The sequence below is a fragment of the Aegilops tauschii genome, chromosome 5 (assembly GCF_002575655.3).
Source record: "Aegilops tauschii subsp. strangulata cultivar AL8/78 chromosome 5, Aet v6.0, whole genome shotgun sequence".
NCBI classification, from domain to species: Eukaryota; Viridiplantae; Streptophyta; class Magnoliopsida; order Poales; family Poaceae; genus Aegilops; species Aegilops tauschii.
The window spans coordinates 426901294-426923143 of NC_053039.3; the positions used below are offsets into that span (position 1 = coordinate 426901294).

Below are 21850 nucleotides of genomic sequence, written 5' to 3' on the forward strand. Positions count from 1 at the left end.
TACTTGCCCGAGATTCGATCGTCGGTATCCCAATACCTCGTTCAACCTCGTTACCGGCAAGTCTCTTTACTCGTTCCATAACGCATGATCCTGTAGCTAACTCATTAGTCACATTGAGCTCATTATGATGATGCATTACCGAGTGGGCCCAGAGATACCTCTCCGTCATACGGAGTGACAAATCCCAGTCTCGATTCGTGCCAACCCAACAGACACTTTCGGAGATACCTGTAGTGCACCTTTATAGCCACCCAGTTACGTTGTGACGTTTGGTACACCCAAAGCATTCCTACAGTATCCGGGAGTTGCACAATCTCATGGTCTAAGGAAATGATACTTGACATTAGAAAAGCTCTTAGCAAACGAACTACACGATCTTGTGCTATGCTTAGGATTGGGTCTTGTCCATCACATCATTCTCCTAATGATGTGATCTCGTTATCAATGACATCCAATGTCCATGGTCAGGAAACCATAACCATCTATTGATCAACGAGCTAGTCAACTAGAGGCTTACTAGGGACATGTTGTGGTCTATGTATTCACACATGTATTACGGTTTCCAGTTAATACAATTATAGCATGAACAATAGACAATCATCATGAACAAGGAAATACAATAATAACCATTTTATTATTGCCTCTAGGGCATATTTCCAACAGTCTCCCACTTGCACTAGAGTCAATACTCTAGTTCACATCACTATGTGATTGTAATGAATCCAACACCCATGGGGTTTGTTCATATCTCGCTTGTGAGAGAGGTTATTAGTCAACGGGTCTGAACCTTTCAGATCCGTGTGTGCTTTACAAATCTCTATGTCATCTTGTAGATGTAGCTACCACGCGCTACTTGGAGCTATTCCAAATAACTGCTTTACTATACGAATCCGGTTTACTACTCAGAGACATCCGGATTAGTGTCAAAGTTTGCATCGTCGTAACCCTTTACGACGAACTCCTTTACCACCTCCATAATCGAGAAAATTCCTTAGTCCACTAGTTACTAAGGATAAGTTAGACCACTGTCATGTGATCCATTCCTGGATCACTATTGTACCCCTTGACTAACTCATGGCAAGGCACACTTCAGGTGCAGTACACAGCATAGCATATTGTAGAGCCTACGTCTAAAGCATAGGGGACGACCTTCGTCCTTTCTCTCTCTTCTGCCGTGGTCAGGTCTTGAGTCTTACTCAATACTCACACCTTGTAACACAACCAAGAACTCCTTCTTTGCTGATCTATTTTGAACTCCTTCAAAATCTTGTCACGGTATGTATTCATTTGAAAGTACTGTTGAGCGTTTTTGATCTATCCTTATAGATCTTGATGCTCAATGTTCAAGTAGCTTAATCCAGGTTTTCCATTGAAAAACACTTTTCAAATAACCCTGTATGCTTTCCAGAAATTCTACATCATTTCTGATCAACAACATATACTCATAAAAAATTCTATAGTGCTCCCACTCACTTCTTTGGAAATATAAGTTTCTCATAAACTTTGTATAAACCCAAAATCTTTGATCATTGATCTACAATCCCATAAAAGAAAAGGTCAAGTTCATTGATTCCCTGCAAGATCTTTCGCGAGTTTTATTACTCTTGTGTTTGGCACATGTGGAAGGATCAGGAGGTCAACTAGAGGGGGGGGGGAGGTGGTGAATAAGAGTACAAAGTTTTAGCTTTAACTTCCAATTTTAGGGGTAATGTAGATAAGGTATGTTCTCTAGATATGAAATCTACGGTGAGAACAACATATATGACAAGCAAGCTCATACACTAGATAAGAAAGAGCAACATGCTAGCTAGCAAGTAAACATAATTGAAGGTACAAAAAAAGGATTAATCACGCAAGTCGGAGACGCGGTTGTATCCCGAAGTTCACACTCTTGGAGGAGTGCCAATCCCTGTTGGAAAGGTGTGAAATACAAAGCTCCTGAATGCTACCAAGTGGCTCACCTAGTCTCCCTTTTGAAAGAATCGAGAGGTCGACAAAAGGTGGTGAATAGGAGACTACAAAATTTATGCTTAACTTCCAAATTTATGCTTAACTTCGGGATAAAGTAAGTTATCTCGATACGCAACTAGGTGAGAACAACCTATATGGAAATCAAGCTCAGGGCAACGTATGCTAGGCAACAATCTAATTACCAAGCCAACAAGCATATAAAGAAAGTGAAGGTATGAGAAAGGTTAACACAAATGAGTTGAGGACTCGGATTTTATCACGAAGTTCACACTCTTTGGGGGAGTGTTAATCTCCGTTGGAGCGATGCCAAAACCAAAGATCCGGAGAGCTACCAAGTGGCTCACTGTATTCTCCCTTCAAGTCATCCCCCAAAGGATGAGCCTCAAATCACTTGGGGTTAGTCTTGAATGCGACCACCACACCTTTACAAACTTCCTGGAGCACACCATAAGCAAGTAAGCTTCCGGGGATGACCTCTACCACATAGGAGCCCAAGCTCCAAGAGTAACGAGTGTTGATGAAGAAATCGAGAGGGGAACACAAATCAGTTTGGTGAAAGTGTAGATAAGATCTTGCTCTCTCTATCCCCAAGTAATCGACAAATTTGGGTGGAGGAATAGTGAGTATTGAGAAAATTAAGGTGTAGCAATGGTGATAGGCTCACAAGACATTAGGGTTAGGGATGGTGGTAGAAGGAGACCACATGCACACGTGCTTAAGGCCTCGTGTGCACGGTACAAGCCCATGTGCAAGGGGTGTCCAGAAGGTTTTCCACCTACCCCATGTGCACTAGGGTCAGAACACTACTAGAAAAAGGCCTGTTAGTGGCGCATCTATTTTTGCCATTAATGACGCACTATAGGTGCGCCACTATTACCACGCCACTAGTAACAAATAGTAATGGCGCACATTTGGTGCCAATAATATGACCTATAGTGCGCCATTACTATGCCTAGAAGTGCGCCATTACTATCTGACTTAGTAATGGCGCACCACATAGAAGTGCGCCATTACTAACAATTTTTTTCAATTTTTTTTCAGAAATTTTTTTCAAATATTTTTTCAAAAAAAATTCCATTTTTTTTCTTAATCTCACGCTTAACTTCACAGTTCTATCCAACCCCAGCACCAGCTCACTTAACAGGCACTTGTTGATATATCTATCATATTAATCCTATTAAACCTTGTTGATGTCTATGACTTTGTTCATGTTCATGAGTGTGATGAAATTTTGAAAAATATTTCAAACTTCCCGGTCATATTACGTATCATATTTTGAACATTTTTTCCAAAAAAAAAAAATTTGAAACCAATTTTTTTTCTGTTACTAGTGGCGCACCTAGCAAATGGTGCGCCATTACTAAGTTTGAATTTTTTTCCATTTCCCCCCCTCCAGATCTTAAAAGCCCTGTATCTTTTATTCTGTTAGGTTTTTGGGGATTCTGAGTAGATGATTTTTTATATGAAAAACTTTTTAATCCGAGTTCGTATGCAAAAGTTATGCCCATTTTACTAAATTCCAGAGAGATTTTGCAAATAAAGTCGAAATTCATATTTGTAAAATTTTCCAACAACTAGACCACATATCACGTGGGAAACTTATTTTCTTTTATTTTTTTGACATTTCCATCATTTTCTTTTATTTTCTTTAAACTGAAAAGGCGGTCCATGGGGGGGGGGTGCATTTGGTTATGGCGCACCTTCACAAAGTGCGCCATTACTATGTGTATGACTTGGTCAAAGTTAGTAATGGCGCACTTTGTGTAGGTGCGCCATTACTAAGTTTGACATACTAATGGCGCACCTATGCAAAGTACGCCATTACTAAGTTTGACCAAGGTTTGACCCAGTCATACACATAGTAATGCCGCACTTTGTACAGGTGCGCCATTACTATGTCAACTAGTAATGGCGCACTATCCCCTGGTGCGCCACTGCTAACAATTTTTTATTCTTTTTTCAAAACTAGTAATGGCGCACCACACACTAGGCGCGCCATTAGTAATATGTCAATAATGGCGTACCTGTATCTGGTGCGCCACTGCCATATAGCAGTGGCGCACATGGTGCGTCATTAATGTCCATATTAGCTATAGCTGTTTTTCTAGTATTGGAAGGCCCATGTGCATAGGGTGTCGAGAGAGTTTTGCCTGGACCTCATGTGCACGGGGGCCAAGGGCCACATCTTAGGTTAGACTTGGTAATTTGGCGGTGGATAAACTTAGGTACACTAGTGTATATGGTTTGTAAGTTCCTCACATCTCATCCAAGTATCTTGACCCTCTTTATAATGTGGTTGTCCTATGACTTAAAGAAACCAAAAATAAACTTCGAGTTGTCGTAGAACCACACAATTTCTTTTTAGAAGTGAGGTGGGGGAAACCATCCTCTTTAAAATAACCTTCGAGGGACCAATCACCTGAGATAAACTGTAGCAACCGTCACACTAACCACAATGTTATCACACCAAAACATCATCTAATTAAGGATAAATGCACTTTCAACCTCCTCTTTTTTGCCGAACTGATGACTATACGACTAGAGCATGGCAAAAGATAAAAACAATGAATAAGGCCGTGCAACTGTATTTATATAAGGAGCTCCCCCTCGATGTGTGCATGTATATATATTGCTTGAAATGCAATACACACACAACAAGATGCCCCCCTATATCAATATACAAATGCAATGAATACAAGTTAAGATCATGGTCTAATAAACTCATTGCATAAAGGCCCAAATGGCGGCGCAAGGATGACATGCAAGAGGTGTAGCGAGAGAGCATAATAAGTGAGACAATGAGCATAGAGATATGACATGATATGAGCACACAGATAAATAACTAAGCATATCATATCCAAGTCACAACAAATAGCAATACCACATAGTCTTACACGAACATAAATAGTATCTCTCACACCAAAAGATAAATAAATAAAAGTAAGTAGCACAAGTCACATAAACACCAACAAAGAAGAGCAAGGCTTGAGATCTCCCAAATGCAGGCACTCCTAAATATAACAACCCCATATCATCAAAACGCCAAAAAGGAAAAAAAAAAGTGACGCTAGAGTAATCCTAGACACACGAAGGGCCACTCACAACATCATCCTAATCATTGTCAAGGCGCCAACACGCCAAAGGATTATCAAACTATGTGGGAACACATCCTTTGATCATGGAGAACCACCATGCACTGTGCCAAATATGCCTTCTTAATGCGTTTATGAACTTGACCCTATTGATATCCTCATTTTGACTCCTCTGGATAGGTTAGCACATCTTGAACAAACTGTCGACAATCTTGAACAAAGACTTCTTCTCATGCCCGGTGAAGCTAGCTGGAGCATTAGGAATACGGCTAGCCAAGGAGCAACCTAGGGGGTGTTTGGTTCAGGGACTTTTTAGTCCCAGAGACTAGAAAAAGTCCCTAAAAAGTCCCTAGGAACCAAACGGGAGGGACTTTTTCTACAGGGACTAGAAAAAGACTTTAAGAGTCTTTTTTGATTAGTCCCTGGGACTAGAAAAAGTCCTAGGACTTCTGAACCAAACACCCCATGTGTAAGTGGCCCTATCCTTTGGCATATGGGGTTGTGCCCATTCTTGGGAGGAGAACCCTGGAGTTTACATGATACCTGAGGACTGGAGGAACGTTGTGCTTGGGCAACGAGTTACGGTAAGACGCAATAGTAGCCCGTGGACAGATAATCTCGATCAGTGTGTGAATAAATGATGCATAGATGCATGACTGCCACATAAGCACACATTGTCGAATCTCATGAAATATGAAGTAAAGCACATCCACCTTCTTCATGTCTTGAGCGCACACAAACAGATCAATAGTGGTACTTCTCAGCAGGTGAGAATCTCCAGCTTTGAGAGCTAGAGTGTACCAAAGATGAAGCACAAAGTGGCATACATATGCACAAAATTCTAAGGACTACTCATACTAAAATGGCCGTATACATCCCTAGTTGGTGCAGAGGCCGGGAAGTGAAATTCTCTCCCATTTAAAGATTATGGTCCAACTAGGTCTGTCCCTCATCCGTCCCCAGTGTCGCCCACCCCGCGGGCAACCCGGGCGGAACCCTAGCCGCCGGGCGAGCTCCCTCCTCGCCAGATCTCCCTCCCCTCGCTGCCGCCAGCAGGCGCCGCCGGGCAAAGCCTGCGCAGCGTCGATGGCGGCGGGGCACTCCGGTTCTCCCTCTCACGGTGCTCGGGCGTTGCGGGGCGTCCGCCATGGGAGCGTGTGGTCGCCGTGGCGAGCTTGTGTTGGGAGTGCGTGCGGTGCGCGGACGCAGGCGTGGGGATCTGGCTCTCATGCCGTGGCGGCGGTTGGCAGATCGGATCTCGGGGCGGCGGCCTCGATCGGTGGCGCGCGGTGCGGCCTACCTGGCGGGCGGCACCCGCGGGTGCAGATGGGGGACCTTCCACGGCTACGTGGGCGATGTGGAGGCGGCGGCACTACGGCGGCTCCTCGATGGCCGACCGGACTTCCATGGAAGGCGTCGTCTCCGTCTCGATCTACTCCGATTCGTGCGGGCTACGGTAGCGACTACGGTCGACGCCAATACTGCCTAGACGGATCTGGCGGGTGGGCATGGATCCGGGGGAAACTCCAGGCCGGCGTGGCGGCTGCACCAAAGTCGACGTCCTCGGCGCCAATTCCCTTCCTGGAGGCTTCGGTGTGGATCCTACGCCCCCCACCTCCGCCATGAGCGCAGGCGAAAGCCTCTGTTCCTCTGTTTGGTCAACGGTGGCACTTTGGTGTCGTGTTCCTTCCTGAAGGCGTCGGCCGGGGACTGCTCAGGGTGATGGAGTTGCTGGTAGTTCGGAGTCGACGCGAGATGGCATGTAGATGGAGCAGTGTGGCATCAACCGCATCGTCGACGATGGGTCTCGGCGGCATGGCGCAGTGGAGACTCGGCGTCTGATGCGCTGAGATGGACTCGTGCAGGAGGAGGAAGCTGTCTGGCGTCATGGTGGCGACGATGACAAAGAGACCTGGCAAGGTCGGTGCATCAGTTCTGCTTTGAGGATGGACCAATGGAAGATGGAGGTGACGGCCCTTGCAGTGTGCGGTGCTCACTAGGAGTGTGCCGGACCGGTGTGGGACCCAATACAGGTAGTGGTTTGGATGGGACACCTGGCTTTAGATGTTAGGATTTAGTGTGATGTCTGTTTGGTATTAGGTCCGGACATTCAGCACACCTTCATCAAGGGGATAGGAGTAGCAACAGCGTTACCAAGATTACGACTTCAGACTTATTGATGTATCACCTTGTGTGGTCTTTGTTAATAATTAATAATATGGCTGCATGCATCGTCCAGATGCAAGGTCAGGGGTACATCCTTCTTTCCTAAAAAATTTGTATAAATCGTCCAAATGTGCGGGCTTTACCTTGGTTTTGGCGCCTATGGGGGCGGCTGTCAGGACATCCGCAAACCATCCCAATTTTGCTTCCGGACCGCGAAAATTCAAACATGCAGAGCAGCCTGCGGACGTTTGATGCACGGCGTTGGACGTCACCAAATGTTGAGATCGCGAGGCCCGGACTTTTAGCGGGCGGAGTTAGAGATGCCCTGAGAAAGTAGACCTTTTGCTTTGCTCGACAGTAACAATTCAGGCACACAATAGCAGTCAGTCGATTTCAACGGCCAGTAGGAGACGGAGGGTGAACTGGGTGAATCATCGTCTTCCCGACAGCGACTCGCACCGAGGAGCGATGGGCGGCAGACAAGCACGAAACCACCTCGCGACACGCGGCTCCCACCACAGAGCACCGAGAGGGGGAAAAGGGGAGAAATCCTGTGCACCGCCCCTCTCCCCCCATGGGCAAGAACAAAACCAACTTTCCCTTGCGGCTGCGCACGGTCGTCTTCCACAACTCCCACTCCCTTCGCGCAGCCGCTACCCCGTTTCCGCTCCCTGCCTCAGCACCAGCCTAACCCGGCAGACGCCAAGATCAAGCAACCGAGCGCATAAAGCAAGCTCAGGAGCCAGAACCTTCTTCGATCGATCAGCGACAGTCGGGCGGAACAAGAATCAGTTCGATCCGGCCGGTGCAAGAACTTGCTGGGACCGGGACAGGCGTGGGCCGACGACGACGACGCCGGGGGTTTTCCGCTTTCCGACGGCAAGCGAGGTGGCAGTGGCACCGGAGGGATGGGCCTTTCGGCGGTGAGGCGTAACACGCCGCTCTTCTCCAAGTCGCCGGCGTCCCTGCTGCTGCTCTCCAAGCTGCTCACCCTCTACTGTTGAGCTCCCGGCGGGCGGCTGTTTCCTTCTCGGTCGAGTGAGTCATCCATCCATGGGCGCCGTGGGGTCGTCCGCGAGGCGGGGCGGGGGCACCGCGCTGGGGGACCTGCCGGAGAACTGCGTCGCCGAGGTGATGCTCAGGCTGAACCCGACGGAGATCTGCGGGATGGCGCGGCTCAGCCGCACCTTCCGCGGCGCCGCGTCCGGGGACGCCGTCTGGGAGGCCAAGCTGCCGCGCAACTACGCGCGCCTCCTCGCCGCCGCCGGCGGAGACGAGGAGGCCGCCGCGTTGGAGGCGGAGGCCATCCCGAAGAAGGAGCTGTACGCGCGGCTCTGCCGCCGCAACTCCCTCGACGGCGGAACCAAGGTGTGTACTTTGTCCCATCTTTCCGGTGAACATCGCCACTATGATGTCTGTTAAAAATATTGAAAATTTCCACGCAATTTGTTTTAAAATTTATGACAAAACCTTGTGCAAATCAGTATGCCTGCAAATTAATAAAACTGCGGGAATTTGAGTTTTGTTTTGGGGTATTGTTTGTGTTAATAAAGGTGCAGGAATATGAGTTTGTTTTGGGGTGAAGTTTGTGTTACTGAAGTGCAGGAATTTGAGTCTAAAATAAGGTTTACGGAGAAGTCTGATTAGTTCCAAACGCCGATTTGAAGATGAAATTGTTTGATTAGTTTGTTCTGTTTTCCTTGAATTACTGTTTGCTAATTTGTTATTGCTACTGCAAACGGAATTCAGTATCTGGTTCATTGTGCAGGAGTTCTGGCTCGACAAGGCTGGTGGAGGCACCTGCATGACAATCTATTCGAGGGCGCTTTCGATCACCGGCATCGATGACAGGAGATACTGGAACTTCATTCCAAATGATGAATCAAGGTGCTTTCATCAAAACCAAACATGACAGCTTATAATGGCCTCATTAATAGAAACTTCATGCCATGACTTCTTTCTTTTTTGTTTGTGGATGAGTATCTGAACTCCGGTTCGTAGTGCCCACTTGTCGTATGTTGGAGCCACTTATGAACTCCAAATGGTGCTAACTACATCAACACTCCCTGTGTTCAACTCATTTACAAGTTGCAACTGACAGTTAGTTAGCTTGTCTTGATAATAAATGCAAAAGAAGGCGGGATTGTGAACAACACACTACTTCCACATGTCACCAACTACTACTAGGGGTGTGATAATCTGCAGTGGCCCCTGAAATGTATGCCAGTTGGAACATGATAAGCAGTAGTTGTTTCTTATGATGCATTGGTGCCTTTCATGTGAGATAATTGAGCATGTTTGCTTTGTTAATCATGCCTTTCATGTGAGATAATTGAGCATGTTTGCTTTACTGGCATTCGACAACGCATATCCATTTCAAATATACGGTACAAGCGTGTGTGCTTGTACAGTTGTGCTTTCTCAACTGTATATGGTTATAGAGCCAAACATTTGGCAGATAAGAGAAGTCCTGATAAGCATGCTGCTTTTTCTGCAGGTTCCGTTCGGTTGCTTATCTCTCGCAAATCTGGTGGTTTGAAGTCAGAGGGGAGGTTGAGTTCTGCTTCCCAGAAGGTACATACAGCCTGTTCTTCCGTATTCATCTTGGCAGGCCTTTCAAGCGGCTCGGTCGCCGGGTTTACAGTGCCGAGCACATCCATGGGTGGGACGTAAAGCCGGTGCGCTTCCAGCTATCGACTTCGGACGGGCAGCAGGCCCAGTCCAAGTGTTACCTAACTGATCCAGGCGTCTGGATCTATCATCATGTCGGCGATTTCGTCGTGAAGGACTCGAACGAGCCACTGAATATCCAATTTGCAATGGTTCAGATAGACTGCACACACACAAAAGGAGGCCTGTGTATGGATTCAGTGGTTATAAAACCCAAATGCCTTGCGCGGAAAAAGGGACCTGGGAGTTATGAGTAGATTTAGTGAGCAGATTAAACCTGATATCTATAGAAACAATATGGTTTTGCTTACTTCCTCCGTCGTGTGCTTGCGGCTGTCGATGTTTCTTCAATCCTGTAATGTAAATGTAATTGGAGGGGTGAGTGATCTTTTATTTCCTCTTGTCCCTATATAGGAGCATCAAGCATGTCACACCTTGTAAATTGTGAGTTCAGTGACAGATATACATGTTTGCCTTTGGTATGTTCTGTGGCACCTGATGATCCTTGTGTTCCAAACCTTGGTTGAATCAAATTCCCCTCAACTTCCTTTTTATTTTTTAATTAACTTACTCCCTAAACTACCTTGTGGCCTGCAAACAGAGAAATCTTGAGGTTTCTGGTCCAACAAATCAAACAACAATACAAGAAACGTTTCAAGGATTTGAAACTCTACAAATCCTATATACCTAAATAGTTTATCTCCACTTAACTCAATTATCTTAACATGCAATTCAATTATGTCAACTAGTATGCCACCATGTATGTCCCACAAAATTTAATTCCGTTACCATGTAACCATGTCAACTCACCATGACACTATGCAGGGAAAATACCACCTTAGCATGCACCTTGCATGCTATTTATATTCGATATTTTTTATACAACAATAAAAATAACCAAATATAATAAACTATATGTACTTTTGCTTCAGTCCTCGTATTGCTAGTCCAAATACTAAAGTTTTGTACCGCCAATTTTCATAGAAATAGCTGCATCCAATTCCCACGTCAACGCACGGGGAGTCAAAGCAAAGAGGTCCCGAATAGCAAAACAAAAACACCGGTGGAAAATTGTTTGTTGGGGACATGTCATTCCTTTGGGGCGTGTGGATGGGGATGGGGTGTGCTCATGACAACATAGCCATTGCACAAAGGACGGCCTGTTCTGGTGCTAAACACCTGTTGCTGACACTGAGGATGCCACCGGATGAGATCATGCGTGACAGCGAACCCAGATAAGATTTGTGATGTTGGTTGCATGACACCACATCCACACTTTACAACTTTATTATACAACCAACCAGAGAATGATTAATCAGGGAAAGAACAACTTAAACTTTTTAAAAGATGAGATGCCAACAAGAACATCTATCAGCACAGGAATCTACACCGGATGGAGTGGATCAGTGTCAGCACTGGATCATGCTCCATGATTCATTAACTATTAATCAGTACCATTTGCAGTCGACCACCATTGTTTAAGCAACCAATGACACTGAGATCCAATGCTAATTCCAGGATCCAAGGATAGTAATATGGGTGTGCAGCCTTTGCTGTGCCCCTGCTGCAACATCACTCAGAGAAGAGAAGGATGGCAAATTCTCCACTGAGAAGATGCAGAGATCCAGATTGCACTGAAGCTTATCTTGTTGGACAAAAGAACTAACTGAAATTAGTTAGAAGGAATGAGTTCCTATTCTAGATTGGTACAAGTGTGTTTCAGTTTCATCTGGAACCTGCTAATAAAACAGGTCATTGTCTAACTTCTGACTGAAAGAACCATGCCCAATTGTCCGTCGATCCAGCTTTTCTTCCTGGCGCAGTAGAGGAAGGTCCATTGGGCGTAGAGAGAATACCATGTGATCATAGTGAACATCGCTAGATTGTTGACGATTTTGGGCTCACATGAACTTGCTAAGTTCCTTTTGTTCTTCCAAAACATTTCAATTTTTTATAAATAAATAAAAAACAGGCATTGAGATGGTTGTGAGGTATTATGTGAAATCGTCATGATTTAATGAATTGGTTAGAATTTTGTGGCCCGAGTAAAAATAAAAGTAGAGGGCATATAGTTATTTTTAACCCTTCATGGTCGTCATTGTATCATAGACCACAAACGAAGTCGTATTCACAAAACTTTGCAAAAACATAGTTCATTCGGTTATAATTTTGCATATGGGATTTGTTTCTGAATTTTCAGAAACCTTTCAACACACTTGTTTGTACTCCCTCCGTAAAGAAATATAAGAGCGTTTAGATCACTACTTTATTTCTTTACGGAGGGAGTACGCTCCAAAGTATAAAAAGAAAGTATAAAAAGAGACACATCCTATATAACATTTACAATCTTGCTTCAGACTTTACACAGTGGGCTGGTGTAAAGAGGGTGCAATACATAGCAAACCACATCATCTACTTAACTGCTCCTGCTTGGTTGCTTTCTCGGAAAATTGCAAACCATATAACCCACTGCCCGCACATATTTATCATTACCTTAATGACAAAACTAAGTTGGGGGACATCAAACATGGCATGATCCAAAATACAATTTTCTTAAAGCACGGTAGACCATCGAGTATTTTATAGTATAATAGGCTATAGGAGAGCAAGATTGTCCATTATCATGATGAGGCGACGAGGCCAAAACATCCACAACCATCGCAAGTTAACCGAATACCTCCTCATTGCAGACTGGGCATGCCTGAATGAAAATAAAGGTGCATATCAGAAAAAGAATCAGATAATCCTCTGAATATCAAACAACAGAGGATTGTACACCAAGATATCAGACAACAAAGAATTTTGATATGGAGTCCAGATAATGTCTGCTTTTGTCGAGCGACATAGCAGGTTAATATTAACATACAGCATCTATTCATAGAGGACAAAAAACTTACATTTGAATTGTAGTATATCAAAATAAAATCGAATAATATTTAGAGAAGAAAAAAACAAAACTGAGTTTTACCTTGTTAATCTTAAGCCAGCGAGTTATGCAACCTGCATGGTAACAATGGCTGCAGGGCAATCTTATCAACTTCTGTAGGCTTTTATAGTTCGATTTGCAGATCACACATCTGCATGGGGGTATCACACGATAATATGTTCATCCTAGGGTTACAAAATGATGATCGATTCAGAATAAAACTAACTGTCACGTACTCATCGGTATTCTTTTTGCAGGAGAAGAAGTTACATTTGTTCCTAAAAGGCTCCAGGTAGCTTATCAGATCATCTGATAATCCTCTGGATTGAGTTCCTACTTCTTCACCGATTGCTTGTAGTTGCTACAGAACACCAAAATAATAGTCAAAAGTTGCTCAAAAATGAGATTTTCATGTGCTACAAGATTTCAAAAATCAAAGTGTGCCTCTTTATGTGCAATTGTTTCTAATGTCAAAACCATGGGGAAAATGCAGTATAACACAACCTTAAACCTTTTGTATGGGAGCAAGTAGTATAAGTGAACCACATTGACAATATGTGTTCAGAAAATTGTTTGTTCTCCCAAAACCGTCAAAGAACGTTTATTCCGCAAAAGCAAAACAACATACCTCATATGACATATTATCCGGGTCGACATTATCTTCGGTCGCCACCTGCATATACAGATTGCCATCAACTTATGATTCTGGGACCCCCTCCAAATTTCAGTGCACACATTTGGAATCCCTTTCCAAGGAATGTGCTGATGATCCCAATGAGCCAACAAAAGGAAGCAACAAACCTGAGCTGCATTATTGGCAGGCCTATACTCAACAGCTGGTGATGATGGTTCCAAGGACACGCTGCCTAAAAACAATGAACCATGGACATGTAGCACGCGTGAGCATTAGTTGATTACAGCTAATGAATCCACCTCAAACAACGCAAAAGATGCTCGGAGATAGGGAGCAGTGGCACTATATTATTACCGGCAAATTCCCTTGTAGCGAGCGAATCCTCCTCCTCTTGCAATTGCTTAGCCAAAGCCTCGTCCGATTCGCACCAGGCCTCGATCTTGTGGGTCTCCGAGGAGAGATGGACAGCGTAGGTATTCGGAGCTGCCATTGCTGAACCTTGACGCTCCCCTGCAGCAATTTGCAGCTAATGAACACTGTAATCAATCAATCAATCAATCAATGCAACACTGCAGATAAAAACCCTGTTCTGACTACCATCTTAACTGAAGGAGCATTCAGGATTAGGATTCGGAGTTGCATTAGAAGCTGATGATTGCCGTGTATTATTCCTCTTTCCATTCCTAGACTGACTAAGAACCAAATTTCAGCAATTACTGGTGCTCTGGAGGAAGTACAAAATCATACTCTCCAAATAAATACAGCTAAGTTGTACTCCTAAACATAGCAGTCAGGACTTTTCTAATACCTAAAAGAGGTTGAATTTCCAAAGAAGAAGAGTAAAATCCAATCTTGATATTCTTATTAGCGCCGAATAAGCACTATTTTATCAATCTCGACCCCTTTAGCATCGCATAGAATATATTTCCCGGCTCAGTTCTGAACTGATGGCATGCTAGCCATGCCGCTCCAAGAACAAAAAGGGGAAAAGGAGGCAGAATCCAAAGAATATCCGGGCAATCTTGGGCTGGGCGGAGAAGGGGAGGAAAGGGATGGAAAGAGAGGCGATTGCCCCGGATCAAGAGCTCGAAATTCACCCAACGATTCTCGGGCGGAAACTGATGGAGATCGAGGAATATCTGTACCTTGCCCGCCGCTTCCGCCGGAGATCAGTGGAAGAACAGAGAGTGACGGCGCCGCCTCTGCCGCCCAGCCTCCGCCTCCGCCCCCTCCTTCCCTGTCCCACTCAGCCGAGCCAGCCGTGCGCTATTGTGCTACGGGCGGAAGCTTTATGCTACCGACGTGGTCGCGGCTGCTCCCAAAGTCAAAGTGATGGAGACTACCTACTGGCTATGCCCCTTCTCTTCTCTTCTTTTTTTGGTTTGTCTTGATTTGCATTCCATACTTCCTTTGTGTCCCTTGCTCTTGGCTTGGCAACGCAATCTTTTCATTCTTGTTTCCATTCAATCAAACTGCAGTTGCCAGATTTTGTTGAGGGTAATCTTGATTTCCATAATAATCCGAGAAAATGACGTGGCACAGATAGAATAGAACGTAGTAAGATTACAATGTCATATCCATCTGGATTATGTATGGTTGTTTCTGCAAAAAACAAAAAAATGTCGGGTCTTTTTTTTTCCGTTTTCGTCGGGGAATAGGATCATCTCTGGTGAACTTGAATGCCCGAGCCATGGTTCGCTTGCGTGAGCACTTATGTTTTCCTTTCGAGTAATATCTTTTGGTTGTGATCATGGTTGCAAGTTGTAAAAGCAGTTATAGTAGAGTCGTCGTATTGCATCGATAGCAATAATAACCACCGTGTGACGATCACGGTCAAAATGGGTAACAGAGTTGTTGTCGGAAGGAAAAAAAAACTTCAGAGTATACGCCGAGCTTACACGGATGCGTCATCCCAAAAACCAAGTTAGTATACGAAAAAAGGCAAATCGTGATTTCATTCCCCTAGGAATACTACAACATCCAGAAGGAGGCATGCAGATCCTTGTGAGGACTTACCCTAAGTAAAACCCACTCCGGTTAAACCGAGTCCGAAAACGCCAACAGTGACGTCTAGAGCAGGTGCTCGGCGCCTCGAGCCCCGGCACGCACCGGCAAACACACGTGTCGCACATGCGGATAGGTCCCACGGCCACGTGTGCGCCACATCCCCGACCACGCATTTAACGTGGGTACACGCTATGGTGCGTGGTCTACCATAGGAGCAACGCTTGGGTGAGCATTTATGTTTTTCTTTCGAGTAATATCTTTGATAGTTCAAAAAGAAATTATATAGTACAATCGTCATATCTCGCCGATAGCCATAATAACACCATGGTTTGAGATGCAACGCTTGCGTGAGCATTTATGTTTTTCTTTTGAGTAATATCTTTTGGTTGTTATCATGGTTCTAAGTTGTAAAAGCAAATTATAACAGTCGTCACATCGCGTCGATAGACATAATAACTGCCGTATGACGATCATTGACGATCTCAATTCAAAATGGGCGGTCTAGCAGAGTCCCTGCCGGCATAATAAAAACCAGGGTATACCCCGAACCGGCAGGGCCAGCCCAAATGCCATGTCCATATACGATAAAGGCACATCGGAATTTAATTCCCCTCAAGAATAATACAACATCGAGAAGGATATTATTCCAGTGCCTACACATGATGGCGTGCAGATCCTTGTGAAGACTTGCCCTAAGTAAATCCCACCCCAGTTAAATTGAGTCCAAAAACGTCAGTAGTGATGTCTAAAGTGAGTGATCGGTGTCCTGAGCACCGGCACCATGTGTCGTGTACGCGGACGGATCCCACAGCCATGGGTGTGCCACACCCCCGACCGTGCATTTAATGCGGGTACAGGCTATGGTGCACAACCTACCACTGGTCTGCGTATCACAGACCTTCATCATTACGTTTACAGGCGGTGCTGGCGTCTTGGGATAATAAAGTACCTTATCGGTTAGGTGAAAGCGACGGTGCAAAGCTCCTTTTTGACTAAAAGACAATGACGCCTTGAGTCATATCAGGGTTGACAATGACAGATGGGACCCACATGACATGATAGACTGTCGGGTGCACTTGAGTACCTAACGACTACAACACCAGGTTATCCCTGCAAAACCAAAGACAAAGGAGACTATGCAAGGCAGGCGCCCACCATTCTTTGTAATGTCCAGACGTACAGGTGTGCCAATGTGGTACTCCCGGGCCTATATAAGGGGAGGGTCATGGCCATTTCTAGAGGATCGAACAAGAAAGCCACAACACAACACATCACAAGCAACACGAGATCCAAGAGCACTAGTTAGAGGAGATAGGAAGAAGAACCGGTGCTCGGGCAACATTAGTATGTACCCCGAGCACCCCATTTAGCCACCATGATCACCGTACTTAGTCCTCCAAATTTTTTATTGCATCTCATATACATATCAAGCCAACCAAGAACAAGAGTAGGGTGTTACGCTATCGCCAGCAGTCTGAACTTATAGAAATCTTTGTGTCTCTCTTACAGCTTACTCGAAGAAACACAAAGCGTTTTATCACTTGGCCGAACACACAAATATAGGGTATCGTCAATCCCTAACGTCTTGAGTATACACTCCGACAGTCGCCCATACGCCCCCCAGCTTGCATAATATATGGAGGCCACTCCAAATTGAGCCCGCTAGCCTCCATATTTGGAGGCTAGGTTTGTTGATATGGAACGGCCTCCGAAAGTAACCTCTAGCGTAGGGGGAAGTTTCAGCCCAGCCTCTTCCTCCCGTCCGGAGCCCGGTTAATGGTGCTTTCGTATGACTGTCGCTTCCACCCTTACTAATGATGTGACCATTTTCCCATCAGGAAGAGCACCAATAAATGGCCACCACCGTGTTTCGCACTCGTTTTCCACCCCCATGCGTGCCAAATATGGCTTTGTTTCCCGTCGAAGCACACCCATTCGACGGTATATAAAACGGACCACTCCAGTCGACGACGCCACTCAACCATCTGCCCTCTTTGCCAACACCGATCTGCCCCTCTACATTCCCCTTCCACGACGTTTTCACACTCATCCCCATCTACAATATCATGGCAGTTGCACCCTCTTCATGGACTTTTCCCTAGCGAGACTGAAGAGGACCACATCAAGAGAGAGTTTTGTGAGTGGGCGTGTAACTACTCCCAGTGGGTCGAGGAGGACACATCCATAAGGTTGAATCAGCCCTCGGTTTGGGGGCCTCCCCGCCGCTCTCCGCTACTTTGTCTGAATGTTAGCAGCCACCTTGGCAGAAATGGACGTTCCCCTCACGCTTGGCTTCAAAAATATGACCGCATATGTGTTCGTCGACCGGGTGGCCGTGAAAGTCGCCACAGCCGAAGCCTCTCCGCCAGTGAGGTAACTTCCAAATGGAGGAAGAACCCACAGGCGAAATTATAGAAAAGAATAGTAGTTTAAATGGTTGTTCAAATCTTTGTCATCGTTGTTGGATTTGTTGGAGATATGCCCTAGAGGCAATTATGTATGATGATATTCCCTACGTGTTTATGAATAAAGATAGTCCTTGCATATTATCAATGATGTGTATCAGCAAGTACGTGGCTTGTTTGTGGGACTATGCAATATGCATTGTGTGATGACTGTCCTAAAAGGTCCCTAGTCGAAAGGGCTGTGTGGACGCGCAGCTGACTAGACTAGCATATGACACGGTGGATGGCTCGGTCTCACTAGCCATGGAGCATTGGATGCTAACCGGATAATATGGACTCGGAAGGATATGATCGGATTTGATGTAGTCGGATCCGAGCCGAGATAAGGTCCGAGTCGGATAGACCCGACTATGAGACACAACGATATGTCATCTGTGAATCTCTAGTACAACATACATTCTATGTCCTAAGACCTGAGCTGACGCATGTACTCGGGATGGTGACAGGCCTGCTTTGAGCCGACCAAACGCTACTCTGTGACTGGGTAGTTACAAAGGCAGGTTTCGGGCCTGTCCAGACCCATGCTGCGAGACATGGTTGAGCAAAATGGGATTTGCCCCTCCGATCAGGAGAGATATACTCTGGGTCCCTCGTGTGATCCGACCAAGATAAGCATGGCCATGCGACAAGGATTATGAGCTAATCCGGTTTGCGGTCGACATCATTGAAACGGGAAAGAGGTCGGCCTAGTACAAAGATGACAGACTCGCCTTGAGCCCGACAACATATATCGTGTGGCAACAGGAATAGAAGTGTGATGTACAGGTTCGCCAAATGGCTTCATTGTCTACTTGGTGGTCGGCATGCCTTGCTAGAGGCCGCTACCAGCCGAGCAGGCCGGAGGTGATCCGACCTGCAACCAAGCTGACTTGAATCTAAAGGGTCGCACGCTTAAGCAAAGAAACATGTGAGGCCCGATCCGACTCCACGAGTCAGAAGTGATCCTACTCGGACTCGGATCCAGGCCGAACATACTTTGGGCTTTAGGATCCGTGCGAGGCCCGAGTGTTGAGTCCGCGATGGATGCATATATAATTATATATAGTAGGGGCGCGGCACACTCATGTGGTTGATCGCTTCGGCGCTGTCACTAGATTTTGCATGTGTTGTGAATAGCCACCTTCACTCGCCGCCGACTGTGTGATCGGACCTAGCAGTCCGCCACACGGGGTTCCTCCTGCACGCACGGATACCCTTAGAGGCGGTGCACTTGCGCCGTTCCGGCGAACCAGTACGCGGGATCCGACGACCGGATGTTTAGGGGAGATCGGACGAGGATGAGACGAACCACGCGGACGCGCTGCCTCAACTCTTCTTCCACTGCATGGCACTGCGCATCTAGTGGTAACGATCTGTGATCCATCTCCTGTAGCATGTTCTTGGTTATTCTGCGCGTAGGAAAATTTTATTTTGCAGTCGACGCACCTTACCGTAGATCCCAACATGATTCAATGTTGATCCATCAGAAACAACGTTCGTTGTTAAGATGAGGAAGCAACAAGTCTTATAGCCAATGACAAGCGGGTCTCACATGCATGGATTCTTTTAAAAGTTGATTTATGTAGATTTTGCATTTATGCATCACCTCGGCAGCCTATATAGTATTATGAAACACACTCCAATACGTGTGATCGAGGATGCGAATATAGTGACTCTACTAGAGTTGCTCTTGCTCCAATACTAGTAAACTTGAGATCTGTACTCTACTCACTACTGGTGTCCCCGGCCGACCATGTGAGCTTACTGCATCAAGCAAGGTCTTCTCTTCAAAACAAAAATACACCAATTTTGTTTTCTCTTTTGAGAAACACCGAGTATGACATGCACATGCGCACACCACCCCACACACAAGTGGCACAGAAATACCTACAACATTTTTTCCCAATAGATCGAATCCTATAAATCAAGCAATTCCTGTAGATAAATTCCATGAAGGTTTTGGTCCTCCAATTTTTTCTTTTTCTAAGAAAACCCCTTAAATCAAATGGAAAGAGACCTACCTTGTTTTTTTTTTTTTTTTTTGAGAGAGAGAGAAGTCACACAGTTGGTCATTACAAAGCAGTCTCGAAGATGAAGGCAACCACCTCAACTATCCGGCGAGGCGGCGACTCAAGAACCGATCGAGCCAAGTCGTCGTCAAGACCACAGTCCACATCCTCCCTCCCTCATGTTTAACTTCATCCATCGATCTCCACCACCGAATAAAGAGGAGCTCGATCACCCACCATTCACAACGGGCCGACCGCGCTGCTTCCATGATGGAAGTTCCATCTATCCGCCTGCTGCAAAGTTCACATCGCAACGCGCCGCGCAACCATCGACCACGACTTGGGAGCTGGGATTGTGCACCGAGGCCGGCCGGTGTCATGTCTCCGTCACGGAACAGGGGGGCTTGCCTCGGGACGCAGGCACGCGTGATTTCGATTTCGCTCATGTCGTCGCGACGGAGGTCGCTGTACAGGGCTCCCCGTCCCTTTCGGCTCGCTGGCGCGGCGTGCGCTGGGCCGCCACATGGAGTGGGAGTGGTGCTGGTGCCTGCGTCTTCGTCAGGAATGCCCTGAACGCTGGAGATCCATCGAGGTCAAAAGATGATGGCCGCTGTTGTTTTGCTTACCGTGGAGACCGATCCTGCCGTGGGATAACTATCGGCCAAAACTAGAAAAGTTGTGAGGCATCATCGTCCCTCTTCTGCCACTTGGGATGTTCCAACACGAAAGCAGCACGGCAAATTAGTTTACGACGACGACGACACACTGTATCGCCAACCACAATAATGCAAGGGAACCGGCGTGTCCTCTGCAGGCAGGGCCTCAATTCTCTCCGTGCCCGATAGTAAAGCTCCGCTATTAAGACACATACAAGATCTTAAAATGTCCAGACGCCTATTTTTGTGATGCGGAAAAAGAAACAACACCAAGTCATTGTCTGAGAATCCACTTTGGTCCTTTTCAGAAAGTAGGGCATCAAAACGTACTCCTTCAGTATTTTGTTTCAAACTTTTATTTTTGCGCCCGAGTATCTTGTTTCAAACAACATACCTGGGCATTTCAATTCACTGCAGGCGTCTAACTATCGCTGAGTGAAAATATGTAGAATAGAGACTAGAGAAACACATTTATAGTTGGAAGACCAAACGGTTGTCTTTCTATATAGACCAACAAGGGCCTTGTCTTGTAGCGTGGAATGAATTTCTCACACATTCGAAGCTTACCCGTCAAACGAACCAGGCGAGTTTTAGACGAAATTTGCCCCAGAAACTGCATGTTTTCTGTCAAGTCCTTATATGAGGGGATTGCCCACAATGATGTCCATGTCAGTAATAAAAAATACAAAATCTCAAACTACCACTTAGATGACTCCATACTTGGTTATCATGCAGTGGCCGAATGGCAGGGACTTTTTTATGATGGCCTCTGTCCGACTGGAGCATACTACTAGAGAGGTTTTCTCACATCATGGATGGCAATGTAGTAATCAGATAGGGTGTGACTCGCTTTTTTAATTCTCTGTGAAATGTTTAGTTCCTTTTGATTTCGTTGGATGTGTTGGTTGTGTGCATCATGTTATGCATAGGTCATGCATTCGCTCAACGCAGTTGTATCATCTTGATATATCGATTGCATGAAAATGGCCTTTATCCATAAATATATATCAATTCATATGATTAATTAAAAAATTCAATGTAATTAAATTAAAATATATACGATGCGGAATAATAACATATAAATGATTTAGTTACTTTCTGGCATCAGAATGGCCAGATTTAGGCTTGTATTCTCCTTCAATAGTTCATATATATGAGTCTATCTATATCCAACTTGAAAATAACGGAATGGTGAAAGTCATCTTTAAATACTCACACCAAATCAACAATGTCAATCGCCAGTTTTTGGTGTCATGAAGTTTCTTACAAGGTTCA

General features: G+C 45.5%; 2 protein-coding genes across 2 annotated transcripts; one reads left to right on the forward strand and one right to left on the reverse strand.

Annotated features, from left to right (window-relative positions):
• The first annotated feature begins 7739 nt into the window (after positions 1 to 7739).
• LOC109753691 (F-box protein PP2-A13) lies at positions 7740 to 10381 on the forward strand. The gene is made up of 3 exons (XM_020312608.4): positions 7740 to 8597; positions 8998 to 9116; positions 9727 to 10381. The coding sequence occupies exons 1-3, from the start codon at positions 8283 to 8285 to the stop codon at positions 10154 to 10156; spliced, it is 864 nt and encodes a 287-aa protein (XP_020168197.1). The 5' UTR covers positions 7740 to 8282; the 3' UTR covers positions 10157 to 10381.
• Positions 10382 to 12210: 1829 nt separating this feature from the next.
• On the reverse strand, positions 12211 to 14821 carry LOC109753694 (E3 ubiquitin-protein ligase BIG BROTHER). The gene is made up of 7 exons (XM_020312612.4): positions 14605 to 14821; positions 13814 to 13969; positions 13627 to 13691; positions 13454 to 13498; positions 13062 to 13186; positions 12868 to 12976; positions 12211 to 12600 (listed from the first exon to the last, which is right to left on the reverse strand). The coding sequence occupies exons 2-7, from the start codon at positions 13947 to 13949 to the stop codon at positions 12565 to 12567; spliced, it is 516 nt and encodes a 171-aa protein (XP_020168201.1). The 5' UTR covers positions 13950 to 13969; positions 14605 to 14821; the 3' UTR covers positions 12211 to 12564.
• Positions 14822 to 21850: the final 7029 nt, after the last annotated feature.

Excerpts from the sequence above, each read along its gene's own strand:
- LOC109753691 (XM_020312608.4), top strand. The coding sequence starts at position 8,283 with ATGGGCGCCGTGGGGTCGTCCGCGAGGCGGGGCGGGGGCACCGCGCTG. Across the intron at positions 8,598-8,997 it reads CCCTCGACGGCGGAACCAAG|GAGTTCTGGCTCGACAAGGC; the intron begins GTGTGTACTTTG and ends TTCATTGTGCAG. Across the intron at positions 9,117-9,726 it reads ATTCCAAATGATGAATCAAG|GTTCCGTTCGGTTGCTTATC; the intron begins GTGCTTTCATCA and ends CTTTTTCTGCAG.
- LOC109753694 (XM_020312612.4), bottom strand. The coding sequence starts at position 13,949 with ATGGCAGCTCCGAATACCTACGCTGTCCATCTCTCCTCGGAGACCCAC. Across the intron at positions 12,977-13,061 it reads TGCAAAAAGAATACCGATGA|ATGTGTGATCTGCAAATCGA; the intron begins GTACGTGACAGT and ends ACCCCCATGCAG. Across the intron at positions 12,601-12,867 it reads GCTGGCTTAAGATTAACAAG|GCATGCCCAGTCTGCAATGA; the intron begins GTAAAACTCAGT and ends ATTTTCATTCAG.